Source organism: Mustela erminea, chromosome 16 (assembly GCF_009829155.1).
Source record: "Mustela erminea isolate mMusErm1 chromosome 16, mMusErm1.Pri, whole genome shotgun sequence".
Taxonomy (NCBI): Eukaryota; Metazoa; Chordata; class Mammalia; order Carnivora; family Mustelidae; genus Mustela; species Mustela erminea.
In genome coordinates, this window is record NC_045629.1 from 83,405,129 (window position 1) to 83,422,221 (window position 17,093).

Genomic DNA, 17,093 nt, shown 5'->3' on the forward strand with positions numbered 1-17,093 from the left:
GGACTCTCTGCCAGCCCCTCCCTCCCACCTGCTCTCCGGGCTACCTGACACCTGCCATGTGGTCTCGGGGGCCTCGGCCCGCCCACCTTCACCAGCAAGGCCACCCGCTGCCTTCGGGGGCACGAGGTCCTACCGCGGACCCCCGGACCAGGGCGGCCAGCGGCCCATTTTAACTGCCAGCCGACAGGATGGGACGCGAGCAGAGACGTCCTTCGAGCGGACGCGCCTTCTTAATCCTTCCTCTTCCTCCTGCCGCCTGGAACCTGTGTGTGTGTGGGGGGGGGGGGTTCCTGCAGCCAGCCTGGGCCACGGGCACGCGACCGAGCAGTGCCCGCAGGCCGCGTGAGCCCGAGGACCGCAGAGCCGCCCGCGGCGTCGACTCACCAAGCACGGACTGCTTCTAAGTAAACGTCATCCCGTCCGTGTTCTCCAAAACAAGCCATCTGGGCTTTCTGTCAGATGCAGCCAAATCTAGTCGAACTTAAACGCAGGAAACACTTACCCAGAATGTATTTACTTCTTAGTATTGTTTTCTACGGCCGACCGTGAGCTCCGCAAGCACAGGCTTCTGGTCTGCCTGGTCACTCCAGCATCTTCAGCACCTAGTACGGGGCCCGGGCCAGAGGAGGCTCATGGTAGGTGTTACAGAAATAACAGGGTCAGGGCTCAGGGTAACCCAGGTTAGGGCCCAGAATATAACTAGGATGAAGGCTCATAGTGTGACCAGGGTCAGTGCTCAGTGTGTGACCAGGCTCAGGGCTCAGTGTGTGACCAGGATCAGGGCTCAGAGTGGGACCAGGGTCAGGGCTCAGTGTGTGACCAGGGCCAGGGCTCAGTGTGTGACCAGGGTCAGGGCTCAGTGTGTGACCAGGGTCAGGGCTCAATGTGTGACCAGGGTCGGGGCTCAGAGTGGGACCAGGGCCAGGGCTCAGTGTGTGACCAGGGTCAGGACTCAGTGTGTGACCAGGCTCAGGGCTCAGTGTGTGACCAGGATCAGGGCTCAGTGTGTGACCAGGGTCAGGGCTCAATGTGTGACCAGGGTCGGGGCCCAGAGTGGACCAGGGTCAGGGCTCAGAATGGGACCAGGGTCAGGGCCCAGAGCGGGACCAGGGTCAGGGCCCAGAGCGGGACCAGGGTCAGGGCCCAGAGTGGGACCAGGGTCAGGGCTCAGAGCGGGACCAGGGTCAGGGCCCAGAGCGGGACCAGGGTCAGGGCTCAGAGCAGGACCAGGGTCAGGGCTCAGTGTGGGACCAGGGTCAGGGCTCAGAGTGGGACCAGGGTCAGGGCTCAGAGTGGGACCAGGGTCAGGGCCCAGAGCGGGACCAGGGTCAGGGCTCAGAGCGGGACCAGGGTCAGGGCTCAGTGTGGGACCAGGGTCAGGGCTCAGAGCGGGACCAGGGTCAGGGCTCAGTGTGGGACCAGGGTCAGGGCCCAGAGTGGGACCAGGGTCAGGGCTCACTGCATGACCAGGATCAGGGCTCAGTGTGGGACCAGGATCAGGGCTCAGAGTGGACCAGGATCAGGGCTCAGTGTGGGACCAGGGTCAGCATCTAGAAGGTGACCAGGCACAGGGCTCAGCGAGTGACCGGGATCAGAGCTCGGTCTGAGACTGAAGGTGTCAGCCTGCATCGCAGAGGAGCGGCGCTCACAGCCAGGACGGAAGTGAACGACCCCCTGGGGGCATCTGTTAGTGGACGGGAACATCCACCCTCCATCCGGAGCGAAGGTGAACAAGGCTTAAGAGCCGGCATGAACACGGACCTGCGGTTTTAGCGGAGAGGCTTCCCAGGGAGGGGCCGTCGGAGTGAGGCTGCCGTGGGCAGCCCATGGCATCATAAGCCCCACGGGGTGGGGGGCGGGATGGCGGCTGGGCCACGCCGCAGGGAGCAGAGAAGAGATGGCGCGCTCTTGAGACGAAGTTACTGGCGCGCTGCTGCGCCACGGCGAACACAGAAAACCGGAGTAGGGTCCCGCCCAATGTGCTGGGGACACTAGTCTTGACCCTCCCCGATGCTGGGCTTCCCTGGGGCCCGGGAGCCAGCACACCGTCCCGTCCACGCCAACACTTGAGGCTGCCACTTCTGGAGAAGACTTTTGTCCACATCGGTCAGGAGAAAGAAGCCGAGCGGAGATGGGCAAAGGGCACGCGGCCCAGGACCAGCGAGGACCTGGGGTTCAGGGAGCCCTGCCCTCTCCTGCTGGCCCCTGCGGAGCTGTGTGGCTGCAGCCATGTGACAGGGCCAGGGGTGGACACCAGTTCCCTGAGGGACCCTAGCACGGGTGCGGCAGGTCGCCCATGGAGCAGATCTGAACACCCCGCCAGCGCTCGGGGCTCCCTGCCGGGGCTGAGCACAGCAGCCCGTCCGCAAGAACAGCACCGGGCTCGTCTCATGGGTTGGCGGGCATCATCAGCACGGTTACTGCCTTTTTTTTTTCTTTTTTGGTTATTTTATGCTTATGTAAGAAAAATAACTTCTTTGCGAGAAAATCAGGAGGTACAAAACAGCATCCCACCCAATACAGTACCAAGTCCCACATACGTGTCCGTGTGTCTATCACACCACAGATCTAAAACCGGGAGAAATGACAGCAGGCCCGCAGGACGTGGTTCCCTTGGCAGGATCGTGGAACGCGTCGGAGCGCGGCCCACAGAGCCCGTACAAGCAGGAGGAGGCGGCGGCTTGCAGGGGGGCTATCCAGGTCGGGGGACGCTGTACCCCTGCGGCTGTCCTCCAAGGCACGCAGCCCAGCCGGTGAGAGCGCGGGACGGGAGTGGGGGCTGGGCTCGGCCCCGCCCCTCTGCCTCCTCCAGCCATAAGGTCCCTGAGTAGACGTCTGCCCAGGACCCACGGGCCGGCCCCAGAGCCTTTCCCTGCACATCACTGAGCCCCCCAGGCAATGCCCATGAAGGTGTCCTTCATCCTGACTGGCTCCATGGAGGCCCAGCTAAGCCCAGCTGCCCCCAAGCCCACCTCCCAGAAGGGCTGGAGTCCCTGCTGTGTGCCACCCTCGGGGGTCAGACCTCCTCCTCCACCTTCAGGATCATCCCTGAGAAGACCTCCAGGCCCGGGTGGGGGCGCTGGGGGCTGCCCCGGGAGCCTCCGCTAGGCCCGCGGGCCGCTCCGCCAGCAGGGGTGCCGTCCCCGACGGGGGGCGAGGCTCCCGGCACGGGGCAGGCCTCCACCAGCTTCTCGAGGGTGCGGTTGAGGGCCTCCATGCCGTCGGCCAGCCGCTGGTTCTGCTCCGCCAGCCTCTGCAGCAGCCGGTTCTGCTGGGCCATCAGCACGCTCTGCTGCTGGGACCAGCGGGACAGCAGGGCCCCCTGCCGCCGCTGCGAGTCCAGCAGCCGCTGCTCAAACTCGGAGGCCTCCCCCGCGGGCCTCCCGGGGGGTGGGGGTGGCGCGGTGGGGGTTGGGAAGGGCCCGAGGGCCCCTGGGAACGCAGCCACAGGGGGCACGGGAGCTGGGGAGGCCGGAGAGGCCGGCGGGGAGGGCGAGGACGTAGGCGCGGGGATCGTCGCTCCTCGGTCCGAGGGCTCGGGTTCCAGCAGGCTCGGCTCCTCCAGGGTCCGCAGGGGTAGCCACAGGCCGCTGGGGGCGTCCTCGTCCTCGTCCGCTGGTGGAGGGAGACAGGAAACGTCAGCCGCAGCAGCCATGATGGGGCGACACATCGGAGGGCGGAGGTGACAGAAGGGGCCCTCTGCACACAGAGCTGCTTGGGTCTGCAGGGCGCTTCTGTGGTGGGCAGCAGCACCCACACGAGGAAACTAGGGGGACTCACGGGGTGAGTCTTCATCCAGCAACACTGAGGTCCTAACGTCAGCCTGGAACTGCGAAGCCTCGGTGCCCTGCTGCTTGTCCATACGTCCAGCCAGCTGGCCGCTGTGTGTCCCCCCCCGCCTGCCCACCTGTTCCACTGCAATACCACCCACTCATCTACCTGCCGGTCTCTTCCTCCAACATCCAACCGTCTTCTTCCCTTCTTCTCTCCTCCTCCGTACGCTCATCTGTCCGCGCGCCCACCCACCGGCCGCCCACCGGCCGCCCACCCACCGCCCACCCAACATCCTTCCGTTCACACCTCTGTGCACCCACACAACCATCCAACCTTCCACCCATCCAGGCCCCCACCCATCGCTCTCCGGGTCCTCCGACGAGTGGGTGTTCCGGGAGGAGGGGAAGGTGCACCAGAGCTTCCCCAGGGCAGGAGGACCAGTCCCGGACAGGAATCCGAGAGCCTCGGCGGCAACACGGCGCAGCCTCTTGAGAGCTGGGAAGCCCTGCTCCTCCCGGAACCGCCGGCCCCAACGCGTGCATGTAGGGACGTCACCCTCTCTCTCGTCAGGTGGGGTGGGGTGGGGGGACACTGGCCAACTTCTCAGGGAAAACCTGGACCTGAGGCCTGGGCCTGGGCCCCGTGCTGCCCGCCAGGCTGGCGATGAGCGGGACATTCCCATGCGGCAGCCGTGTGGCCGCGCCTCCCGTCAGGGCCTGCCTCGCCTCACCTGTGGCACAGGTGTTACCGCTCCTCAGCAGAAATGGGGTAGGGATCGGGTCACCAGAGGGTCCAGTGGGCTCCCCGGGAACGGGATGGGGGTGGGGCTTGGGCCCAATGAGGAGCCCCCCCGGCGCCGCCTCCACGTCCTCCTGCCGCTCCTCCTCCTCACGGCCCCGTCTTCGCGTGTGGTCCTGGCACCCGCCGATCCCGCCGACGGCCGGCCCCGGCGGTTCCCAGAGGCAGCCACCGGCCGGCTCAGTGCTTCCCTCTCAAGCTGCCGCGGTAGGGAGGGCGCCCGCAGGCCCCGCCGTTCGAAGAGCTCCCGTCCGAGGGACGCCGGGCCCTGAGCTTCGGGCAAGTCTGCCCTGCATGTCATCTGCGACCTGCACCTTCCACTCCAGGAGGGCCCCAGAAGGACCAGGCCTGGCGGAGAGGCCCCAGCTGGAGGGCCTGGCTGCCCTCTGTATGCTGCAAGCTGCGGGCCGTGGGCCAGGCGGTGCGCCCCGAGCTGACGTCAGCCTGCCTCCACTCCCATCCTGCGGACGAGACCTTGGCCCAGCCCGGTTCTTCACCCGCTCTCACGGGCTGCTGTCCGTCAGCCCGACTTCTCTCCTTCCAGGGCCGCCGATGCAGGAGACGGGAAGCCGACACCAGCTGTGACTTCCCGGGGACCCCAGGCAATGAGGGCATCACAGGCCTCGCTCTCCCCAGGGTGCTGTGCCCTGCTCCCACCCACCGCGGCCCGCGCACGGGGCTCGCACTCCAGCCCCCGGATCCTGAACTGGCCTGGGTGGCTCCGCCTCCGCCTCTGAGCGCGCCGCCCCCTCCACCAGGACAATCACTACTTGGCCTTCAAGATGGAGCGCGCGCCTTCCCGGGAAAGTCTGCCTGCCCCAGCGGCCCAGAGCCCTCCTCTCACTGGACTGGCCCGTCCACTCCACCCTCCCCCTGCGATGCTCCCTCGCGGAGAGACAGGCTCTACAGTGTCCATCTCTGAGTGTCAGAGCACAGCGCGGAGCAAAGGGCCAGTGAGCGGTGAGGAGGGAGTGGGCACAGCCTCCCGGCCCTCCGCCCACCTGCATCAAGGCCGAAGCCTACCAGGCCCCATCATGCGCTCACAAGGCAGCGGCGGGTCGCACAGAGGCCCAGCCATCAGCCCCCAGGACTGCTCGAAGCCCCATCGCAAGAAGATGCAGTCACTCCCTCTGAGCAGCCAACTTGCCCCAAGCCGGGCTCTGATGGCTCTAAGAAGGGGCCGCCCAGACCAGAGCCCGGCCAGAGGCAGCCCCGAGCGACACAGGGGCCTGGGCGGCTGGTGCAGGCAGCAGGGTCAGAGGAGGGTCAGAGGAGGGGACAGAACCCACCGACCCAGCTTGCCCATCTGGGCACAAGAGACGCCACAGAGCTTTCTGGAGAGGCAGCCTGGCGATCACGCTCCTGAGCGCCCACAGCAGTGAGATCCCCCACACGGGCCCTGTTCACATTTACGACCAGTTCCCTGCCCTCCAACTTCCACTAAGCCAGCTGGGCCAAGGCCAGGGCCACCTGCCTCGGCAGGGGTGCAGACCCTGCAGCCCTACCTTTCCCTCCGCAGCACCAGTCCCCCTTGGCTCTGAGAAGATCCTGTGAGCGCGCCCTCCCAAGTACAGGGCGGGGCCTAGGCCTCCCAGGGAAACGGGACGGAGGGGGCCATGGGCCAGCCAGGCCTGTCCCTTCATACTGACTTACTTGATGCCGGCTGGCTCCAGCCAGGAGCTCGCTGGCCACCTCTGTGTGCGAGGATGCAGCCTCAAGGCTGGCTTCAATACTATCTGCAAATCAAGACAACAGAAGGAATTACAGATTGTGACCCTGAGGACACCCCAAGGGCAATGCCTGGGGAGCCCAGGCCCAGAGATGGAGTAGGCTGGAGGGCTGCTGCCCCACCCCGGGCTCACAGAGGCCCCATGCTGGCGTTACTGGAGACCAGGCGAGGAGGCCAGCCTCCAGAGCCGGGAAGAGCACTGGGCCACCTGGCTGGCGTAGGCACTGGCCACCAGAGCCATCAGGAGGCGCCCCTAGGGACAGGGGCATCTCACTCAGGAGAGGACAGAGACCAGCCCGGAGAGAGGCCTGGCCTGTGACTCTTCTGTGCCCTGGGCCAGTCCTCCTGCTCCTGACCACGGCCCCTGCCTCGAAGAAAGGAGCAGGGGACCTGTCTCTGCGGGTCCCGTGGAGCCACGGGGAGGACCCCTGCCTGGGCTGGGAGCGAAGGCGCAGGGGGCCGGCAGCACTGCGCCGGCCCAAGGTCTCCGGACCGTGGCCAACCGGCTCGGTCTTCAGTGTGGGGCCTCAGGCACACGCCGGGTAGGGCTGTCAGTGTGGCGCTGAGCTGTCCCACCGGCGGCACAGTCGAGCCACCCCCACGCGCCCCAGGGCAGCCCTAGGACACTGGAGCACTCCACGCCGCGATGCCGGCGGTGAAAACACGCGCGGAATTCATAACTGGACCCGCTCGGAGCTCAAGGCCAGGCCACGCAGACACACAGAGCGATGGTGAGTGAAGACGGCGACGTCCTCCATGGCAGGAGCTGAGTGTGAATCCCGACAGAGGACGGGTCTACACCGCGCCCTCCTCTCTCCTCGCAGACCAGCGGCCGGGACGCCGGCTGCCGCGAGCACGCAGCTCCTCCGAGGAGGAGGTGACAGGACTCCAGGCTCCAAGGACGTCGTCGGGGGCAGAAACAGCCCGATTGCTCTCTTCCGTCTCCCTGGACCGCGACACGTCCGGTCCGGAGCGGAGCGCGGTGGCAGGGGACGCCCAGCCTCTGCCCGGCGACGGCTCTGAGGGGCGGCTGTCTCCTCCGGGGTTCCCTCCCCCAAGCCCTCCAGGCTGAGCCCCACTGGGAGGAGAGCAAGGAGGGCTTTACCCCTTCTCGTGCTGGGGCAGCCCTGCTTCTCCCCCACCTGCAGCACTGGCAGCGCATCGGCCACCCAGGCCCCTGGTCCTGCCTCGGCCCCGCGGACATGCCAAGGAGCCAGCTCGCACCCCGAGGCCTTGGGCAGCGGCAACCCCGCCCTCCCCCTGCGGAGGTTAGAGACGGACGCCCAAGACAGGAGTGACGACCTGCATGCACAGACAGACTGCAGTGTCGGGGACAGAGCCTGGGCCGCCCTGCACCCTGCTCTCAGGCTCCAAGAAAGCCCGAGTCTGGTCAGCCTCCAGCACAGGCCCTGGGGACACTGGGAACCAGCTCTGACGGCAAGGGACGGCCTGGAGACACGAGCGAGCCCACAGCCAAGCCCACCTCGGACCAAGAACAAACATACCCAGCCCACAGAGCGCTCCCCAGATCGGACTCGGCTCTGCCCTGGGCTGCCACACTAAGCAGACCCGCCCCCCACAGCCGGCTCCTTCCCCAAGGGGCTACTGGGCAGCCCCCCACCACCTGGCCTGCTCGCTCTGATGCTTCATCTGCCCTGAACCACTTCTGCTCCCTCCTAAAGACCCCTGGTTGTTCGGAGCAGATCTACAGGTGCCCCCTGCTCACCCCCACTCCCACGCAGGGGCTCTGCTCCGGAGACCACAGGGTGCCCAGACTCTGGGCCAGGCCTGTGGGGGAGAGAACCTCCTGCCAGCACCACTCCCCAAACATTCAGAGACAGCAGGGGTGCAAAGCACAGAGAGCTGCCCGCTCAGCCCCTGCGGAGGCCCCCAACTCTGCCAAAGGGGCTATCCACAGCCTCTGTGGCCGCGAGGAGCCCCTGCAGGCCTCCCGCTGCCCAGGCACCAGGCCACCGCTGACCCAGACAGAAGAACTGGTGTGCCGCGCCGCAGTCATCTCTGCCACCGCCTCCTGCCCCGAATCAGGGTCTGCAGCCGCCTCCCTGACCCACACTCAGCCCTGCCAGGGAGATCCGGCCCCAGGCCACTCCCTCGCCCTCGGTCGCTCGGCGACAGTCAGCCCAGGATGCACAACCCCAGGAGGGGCTCCCATCACTAAGGGACCAGTCAGCCGCCACTGTGACGGAGGCGAGCCCGGAGCCTGCAGGGTCTAGGGAAGGGGGCTCCCGGCCCAGCTGCGCAGGCAGGGACATCTGTGCTGGACTGGACCCCACCATTAGCCAGTTTGCTGAGCCAGCACCAGCGACCTTCAGGAACAACACGATCACCAAGTTCGGGCTGGGCTGCAGGGCTAGGGACTCGTGGGGTGGGCCCAGGCACCCCAGTGTGCACCCCAAAACCGGGTCTGGCTCTGTCTCTAGGAGAATGTGGCAGCCTCCCCTGGCCTGAGAGGCTGGCTGCATCCCGTGCCGTCCCCCAGGCCCACGAGCAAGGCCAGTGCCGGGGAACGGCGTGTCCACCCACATCTTCCGCCGGGTCCGTACAAGCCGTGGCCAACTGCCGGCGTGCCTGTGTGCAGGCTGAGTCCTGTGCTGCACTGTTGGCCTTCAGGAGAGCTGGGCCTGCTCCAAGCTTCATCCCCAAGGTGCGTCCAACAGCTCCTCAGGAAGCAGAGTCTGTGTCGGCCGAGAGCAGGGGTGCAGCCGCCACGAGCAGCCTGACTGGGACATTCCGAGGCATCTCGAGGAGGAGAAGCGGCAGGAGGCATGGAAGGCGGTGGCGAGCAGAAGTCCAAGCCAGCACCCCTGGGAGCCGGAGGGGGCTGTGCGTGGCAGGGAAGACCCCATCACGCCCCCTAGGCCTTCCTTACCAGGTACAGAAACTTCCAGCAAAGGGGGGCCCTACAGACGGGCACATGGGCTCAGAGTCAGAGGGTCCGTGTACCCTGGGAAGCAGGGAGCCACTGGAGACTGCCCTGGTCAGGGGGCTGAGTGACCCCAGGGAGAAGAGCCCCCATAATGAGAGCATGGGAAGGGGTGGTCCCCTCCCTCACATCGGGAGAGTGGCCCCAGGTGGGGATAGGGAGGGAAGCGTGGCCCCTTGTCCTCTGCTCCCTGAGCCTCTGGAGGCCCTCGGCTGTGCTAGGTCATGGTGGGGGGACCCCCAGCAGGGCTCCCAGCTTGGGGCCAGGAGGAACCTGGCTCTGATCCCCAGCTCCTCAGCTGCCCAGGCGAATGGGCCCCCTCTCTGACCCCAGGCTCAGTTCCCCAGCTGGAAGCAGAGAGCTACCACACGGGCGGTGGGCAGACCCACAGGCCCCCAGCCCTCCCCTGAGGGTCCCGCTCCCTGGGGCCCTTCACCGTACCGCCAGCACGGGGGCAAGCCCAGGGGCTTCACTTACTTGGCAGGGGCTCGGCGGCCTGGCCCTCGCCTGGGGGGGCTGGGGCTGAGAAGGTCTCGGCCACCATGCGCTCGACAGGGGTGAGCAGGAGGCCGGGGGCCGGCGGGCGCTCGGCCAGCTTCTTGCGTACCGCCCCGCGCAGGTCCCGCCACTTGTGCTTCAGGTCGCCCAGGGCGCGCCGGCAGTGGCCCAGCGCGTTCACCGCCTGCAGGATCTTGTTCCACGCTCGGTGCTTCCGCGAGCGCGGGCCCCGCAGCGCCCCGAACAGCAGCGGGTAGTGGCGCGTCACCCTCCGTACCAGCACCTCCGTCTCCTGGGGGCTGAAGTTGGGCTTGCGTGTCTTGGTGCGGGAGTGGGGGCCCTGCCGCGGGGACACACAGCCCAGCCCGGGCAGTGGGGCCGCCACGGCGGGCTCAGGGCTGGAGCTCTGCTGGCACGTGGCCTTGCTGCTGCCGGACCCTGGAAAGGCACCAGAGGCTGAAGGGGCAGGCAGAGGCCAGTGGCCAGCTAGGGGGGCAGGGGACAGGCGGGCTGGGGCCGGGCCCAGCCAAGTGACACCAAGTTCACGGCCTCCACTGTCCCTGCAGAGGGGCACACGGGCCCCTGCCCATCCCCCAGCACAGTAAGACCGCCCACAGCAGCACACGGTGGGGTCCTCAGGTCTCAGCAGCACTTGGCCCCTGGTGCCCCACTCCAGGTGCTCTAAGGTCCCCAGGCCCTGATCACAGTGGCTGCGACTCAGCCCCCTCTGCACCTGCCCCTCCCAACTAGTCTGTCCCTGGGACTGAATGACCACCTGGGTGACATCTGGAGCGGACAGAACACTCAGCACACCCCACCCAGAGGCAGTCAGAGGAGGTAGGAACAGCGGCCACAGCCACGCTGAGGCCGACAGGGGTGCGAGGCAGGAGGACATGCAGCCCAGGCAGGCAGGGGCCTGGGGGGAGTGGTGCGAGGGCTGCCAGGGCACCCACAGCACACCCCAGAGCACGGCTCTACTGCGCAGCCCAGGCTCTGAGAAGGAGTGAAAGGCCCACGTGCTGGGCAGAAGGCCCCGCCCTCCTGGCAGCAGGCCCCGCCCTCCCCAGTCCCTTCCTCTCCTGCCGGTGATGGCTGGGCTGCCCCGCGGGGAGCAGGACACACACAGACTTCAGAACCTGGGAACGGAGCGGGTGACAGAGGCTGGCTGGGAGCTGGCGGTGCTAGCCAGTGGCTCTAGGGCCAGGAGTCGGCCCCATGCTTCTGGGCCAGGGACGCACGGTTCCTATTACATGCCCCCCACCCTCTGGCCTCCCAGGCACTCAGGGCTGCAGCCGAAGAACCACGTGGCCACCTGGGTAGAGAGGACAGGCTAGGTGGGGCCAACGTCCTCACATGGAGGGAACACAGAGACCAGGGCCGGGTCACCCCTGGTGCAGCCCTGCCCCCACCACACACATTTCCTGAGGCATGGAAACCCCAAGGCAGCTCTGGGCTCCACGTGTGCAGCACTCTCTGCTGGGTCACAAGCTGCAGCCTTGACCCCCCCACACACACCCAGCGCAGTCTGTCCTCACCCTGGAAAGTCCTTGGGTGGGAGGAAGGCCCAGGGCGGGAGGCATGGAGGCCCAGACTCCTCAATGAGCAGAAAGGGTGGGCCACCCTCTTGCAAGAGCCTCCCCAAACCCAGCCTTCCTGAGGGGCTGGGGACACCGGGGACACAGAGAGGGAAGCAGAGGCTCAGACCTCCAGAACCTCCCTGGCTCTCGTTTGTCTGGGAGGCAGCCTGCCCACACCTGGGGGGAAGGGCATGTGGCCATGGGGGACAGGTGCTTAGAGTGTAGCATGGGTACCCACCGATGGCATCTCCTTGCTCTGCCACCATGGAAGCCAAGTCCTTGATGATCTGATTGACATCCAACAAGTCACTCTGTGGAAACAAGAGGATGGCCATTAGGTGCAGCGGTCAAGGGCACAGTCGTCAGGGAGTGCTGGGTGGAAGCCAATAACCAGGAGCAAGCCTGGGCCACCACCCCCGAGACGAGGCAGAGATAGGTCTGGGATCTGAATATTCTTTCCTGGACTCAAGGCCAAACCCCGAGGTCCCTGGGTATCCCTGGCTGTAAGGCACCACACGGGGTAGAGATGACCAGGGCTGGCCCCTGGGGCTACAGTCAAGTGCAGAGCAGTGCTGCCAACACCATCTGCAGCTCCTACAGGCCTGTCAGCCCTGGGGACACCTCGCTCCCCGTACTTGCTCTCAGGCTCCTCGAGTAAAGGAGGGTCTCTCTCCCTCTCCACAAACACACAGCCCCTGGCACAAGCCAGCACCCAAGTGCTGCTCGATATATCCTGGAGGAGTTGGGTGGATGGTGGGTGGATGGGGGATGGAGAACGGACAGGTGGAGAGATGATGGATGGACACACGGATGGATGAGTGGGTGGATGGCGGGTGGATGGATGGACGGATGGGTGGACAGATGGATGGACGGATGGATGAGTGGGTGGATGGCGGATGGATGGATGGACGGATGGGTGGACAGATGGATGGATGGATAGTGGATGGGTGGACAGATGGATGGACAGACGGATGGATGGATATGTGGATGGATGGATGGGTGGACGGGTGGGTGGCGGATGGGTGGACGGATGGATAGAAAGATGGTTGTCGGGACAGAGATGATGGGTGGACGGGTGGACGGGTGGCAGATGGACGGGTGGTGGAAGGCAGACAGACGACGGACATACGGATGGGTAAACAGCGAATTAAAGGGTGGACAGGTAGATACAAAGATGGATGCTGGATGGTGGATGGTGGGCGGTGGACGGACGCCAGTCCCATGGAAAGACTGAGTGGCTTCATGAAGCCATGAACATGGTAAGGAGGAGAGATTTGCACCAGGAGGGTTTGGGGCATCCCACGTAAGCATGTCTCACGTCCTCCGTGTGGCCCAACTGTCTTATCTGCATTTGCCAGCAAAGTAGCAGGGCCGCTTGTGAGGGATGTGGCCACACCCCTGGAGCAGTGTTGGGGGCACGTCGCACAACACTGTCATACTCGGCAGCACCCCTCAGGCCAGGTCCCAACGGCCATCTGACAGTAAAGGTTGTGTACACTCAAGGGGGTCCGTGACCTGCGGGGCCTCTGAGAGAGAGAGATGGCTGGGACTGGCACCTGTGCCCACTGGCTCCAAGGCCACACTTTCCCTGAAGGCCACTTTGCAGGGCACAACTCCTCCACCCGCCGGCCAGGTGACTGTGCACAAGACCATTCACCTCAGGGCCAGATTTCCTCATCTATCGTGTAAGCAAAACAAAAGCTTCCTTCCCAGGAGCCCGGTCCATGGCCAGGGCCGAGCACGACTCAGGGAAGAGTCCTTCAGGCCAGTGAGAGTGGCAGGGGAGGCAGGAGTGGGAACCCGACCCCAGGCCCACCCTCTCTGCAGCTCATTCTGGAACCTCAATCGATTTCCACAAGGGTCATCAAGACAGGACGGGGAAATTCATTTCTTTTTAGGAGTGTTCTGGGAAATGAAGCAATTAGCACGATCTTAACCCTGTACGTACTGTCGCTCACAATTCAATTACGGGTTTAGCCACAGTGCAGGCAGACAGCCGCTCGGTAGAAACAGCCCGTGGCTGGGAAGGTGGCGGCCCACTGGCAAGCCTGTGGGTCTCGACTCTGCAGGTTGGCAGCATCCATCCACCCATCCATCCGTCCGTCCATCCATCCATCCATCCATCTACCATCGGAGGGTGCTGGGTGGCCCTGAGCCTGGGCCCTCTTCTAAGCTCCCCGTCATCACAGCCTTCTGAGCGAGGCCATCAGCCGGGGAGCCCAAACCTAGGCTCTACCCTAAAGCCGAGACGTCAAGGTCACGAAACAAAGACTGCAGGCTCCGAGGGCCTCAGTCACTCTGCTTCTCTGCCCAGATTTCCAGGTTTCCACCTAAGCCCTGTCAAAGGCCCGGCACAGGCCATCACACCCAACCTCCAGCTTGGTCACCAAGGCCTCCCTCATAGGAGGCTTGTTAGGGGGCCCTGAGCCTGGCCCTGGGTGCACCTGGACTCTGGGACTCGTAGGAGCCTTTCTAAGGTGACTCGGTCTCCCCACGCTGTATGTGAGCACGCCTGCCGGTAACCGCACTTTGAGGCCTGGGGAGACAGGGAGGCCAAGTCACCAAGAGGTCGAGGATCTCTCCCGAGGACACGAGACTAATCAACGTTGGCGCCAGTAATCACGCCCAAGTCTGGGCTGGCCTGCCCCAGGCCACTACAAAGCCAGACCTCACTGCTTTGGGGCACCCTGGCAGTCACGACACCCGGAAGTCCATACACGGGGGTGTCACCCACATGGGCAGGACTCACGGACATGCACTCCATCACTCCATCTCCTCCCACGCAGGGCCACGGCTGAGCTAGGGACCCAGTCTCCCTCAGCAAAGGAGCGGGCAGGGAGGGTGCTGTGGAGCAAGTGTTCCATGGCCCCACGTGCTTCTGCTGGTGTCTGCCAGGTCCGAGGGCTGCATGAACCCGGCGGGACAACAGGGATGCCGCGAGGGGCCGCCCTCAGGAGGGAAACAGACTATGGGGAAGGGCTGGTGAGCTTGGGGCTGCAGACCCCTCCCGGACCCCCAGGCAGCAGGCCCCTGCAAGCCCCTGCCTATGGGCCCCCCAACAGCTCCAGGGACGAGTGGGGAGGTGGGGCCCTATGGACGGCTCTCCACCCAGGGTGCCTGGCTCCGGGGTGTGTGCCTCCTGCTAGACACTCCCGTCACTGGGGCCTCCTGGGGTGTCTGCACCGTCTGCAGCATCGATGGGACAACTAGACAAGGCTGGCTCTGGGGACAGAGCTGCTAATTTGCCACGAGGGAGGGCCTGACAGAAGAGGTGTGGACGGGTGGCCTCAAGCCGGAGGGAGCGTGCAGAATGGCAACATCTGGGCACAGGCCACTGGCAGGGACGGTGTCCCTCTGGTCACTGTGCCTGGACCCCTGGGCACGCCTTGGTTCCTGGAGAACAAGGCCAAGGGCAAGTGGGACCCAACTCCTGGGCTCCCCTGGAGGATACGCCAAACATGTGGGCCTGGAGCCCCGGTGGGGGCCATATTCCAGCAGAAGCCCGGTCCTCGTTCTGGGGTGGGGGGGTCGGAGCCAGGCTGGTCACGGGCCTGAGGGGGGGTGGGCCCGCACTGGGGGCCCAGAAGTCCCCCGGAGCTGCCCCAGGACAGCGCCCTCCAGGGACGGCAGGCGGCGCCAGCGGTGGCCCAGGAGAGCGGGAGAGTGGGCGACATGGAAAAACGCAAAACACCTTCACTTAGTAAACGTTTAAATCATGCAATTATTTTCCTGATTGCTTCTAAAACTAGAACTCATTAAAAGCTCTCACAGAATCTTCTTTCTCCTCTTCTCCTGGCACCGCGGAGTAACAGCCTTGCACGGGGCGCGGGAAAACCGCGAGGCGTGTGTGCAAGTGCACCTGCGCGCTCCCCTCGCCGTCAGGAATGAGAAGCAAGGAAACACCGCAGCACTTTTTCCATTACACCAGCTCTTCTTATAATTAGGATCTTGGCAACCGCCAGCCTATGAGCACGACCGTTCCAGGTAGCGGAACGCCCAGTTTCACTGATTTATTCACGGATTCATAGTCATCAGCCCCGTCAAACCCCCGCCCCTGCGTTCCGGTTGCACCGTGCCGACCTCCAGGAGGGCACCCCGGGGCTCTGCCCTGCGGAGGCCCCTCGTCCTGAGCCCCCTCCCTCCTGGGCCTGCCACGTAGCCGTGGTGACAGAGCAGTTCCTGGGCTGGGTCAGGCGACACCACCCCAGAGGGAGTGGGCAGCGCCGCCTGCACAGGAGAGATCAGGTGAGGCTCGGCAGGGGGAGCCCGGGGCACAGCCGGCGGTCAGGCCCGATGGGCTGCCCAGGCCAGGAGTGGATGGACACGCAATTCCAGTCCCAGCTCCATTAGCCAGACCCAAGCCGGGCAAGCTTGCTAGGTGCTGGCCTTGGCTGGAGGCGCGGCCCGTCCCGCTGGACCTCCACGGCCTTGGGAGGGGACAGGCTGCCCCACCCTTCGGCTGCCCCACCCTCTGGGTCTCAGCCAGAGTTAGGTAGCGGCCCCTGGGCCCTGCACACCTTGGGGACTGCCTGCACACTTCCCCCGCCCCAGGAAGGCCAACAGAGGGGCGGGGATCGGACTGTACTGCCACCAGCACACCCTGCGCCTGAGTCACGCAGCCCGGGCTCGAGGCCCCGCCCTGCCACACTGGCGCTGCGCCGCGGGGCCAAGTGACGCGGCTTCTCTCAGCCTCCGCATCGTCTCGGATAAAATTGGAACACAGGAGCGCTCACTCTCGCGGGGCTGTTGTGAGGGCTGATAAAGCAGCGTATAAACAGGCAACGGAGCCTCCTCGTTAAGTCCCAGCCCTACTCGGGAGGCCCGCCACGTAAACCTCGCTCACGCCTCCACCGGCCCCCGTGCAGCTGCCCGCGCGCCATCCATCCCTCCGCCCCCCACCCGTCTCCACCCAGCCATTTGTCTGCACGACAGTCATCATGTCATGCGTCCTCTGTGGTTAGGACACCGCGACGACCACGGGCTCGGTTCTCACAGAGAAAAATCACAAGATGGTCCGTGACACGGTACGTTCAACGACGCACAGGGGAGCCCAGAATTTCAGACGGACAACACCTGCACCAAGACTGGAAGGTACAGAGCAGGAGGAAGGTGCTGGAGCGTCTACAGGAACAGGGTCCGGGCAGGAAGGCACCAGCTGGTTCAGAGAGCCAGGGCAGCTGGCGGAAAGGGCCAAGGGAAGTGTGTGTGCTCCCAGGTCGGTGCCGGAGGGCCAGGGGGACCCCCAACCCACCTGCCATGCTGTTCCTAGCGGCACCCCACACGTCTGCACCGCCGTAACCACCTTGACCACCAGAGCCCAGGTGAGGCTGTGGGCTGCCTGCTGCTGGGTCACAGAAGCACCCCCAAGCCTCCTGCTGGGGTGAACCCCTAGTCAGTTCACACCTTCCCCAGGCCCGGCAGGGTGTGAACTGGGGCACGGCCCTCCAGGAGCTCCCAGGGAGGGGTGAGGTAGGGGCTGGGGGGCTTGGGGGGCCAGCAGTGAGCTCCACCCTGCCCACCCCCACCCCCCACTGCCAGATCTGGCTCTGCCCAGGTGAGACCCCCGGAGGCAGCCCAGCTCTGCGGTGCACGGTCACCTGTGGGCTCACAAAGGTTCTTTGGGTTCCGTTAAGCCTTTCAACAACTCCCAAGACCACGGTCCCGTCTTACAGAGAAACGGAAGCTCCCAGGAGACCCCTAGGCGCTCTCACGGCCAGGCAGCGGCACGGCCAGGACTCGAACCTGGGCCAGACCCCCACTTCCCCTCTGCCAT

General features: G+C 65.4%; 1 protein-coding gene across 6 annotated transcripts in view; it reads right to left on the reverse strand.

Moving 5' to 3' along the window:
• Positions 1–1,791: 1,791 nt before the first annotated feature.
• The window catches only part of TSNARE1 (t-SNARE domain containing 1), a 90,773-nt gene continuing 75,471 nt past the window's right edge, over positions 1,792–17,093 (reverse strand). For 4 of the 6 annotated variants that reach the window (XM_032315912.1, XM_032315914.1, XM_032315913.1 and 1 more), the window contains 3 exons: positions 11,559–11,631; positions 9,723–10,181; positions 1,792–3,615 (listed from right to left, as the gene is read on the reverse strand). In XM_032315912.1, the coding sequence (XP_032171803.1) occupies positions 3,017–3,615; positions 9,723–10,181; positions 11,559–11,631 (1,131 nt within the window). In that variant the 3' untranslated portion in view covers positions 1,792–3,016. Of the gene's footprint in view, positions 3,616–7,117; positions 9,062–9,722; positions 10,182–11,558; positions 11,632–17,093 lie in introns of those variants that run through there. The other 2 variants (XM_032315915.1, XM_032315916.1) reach the window with 2 other exon arrangements.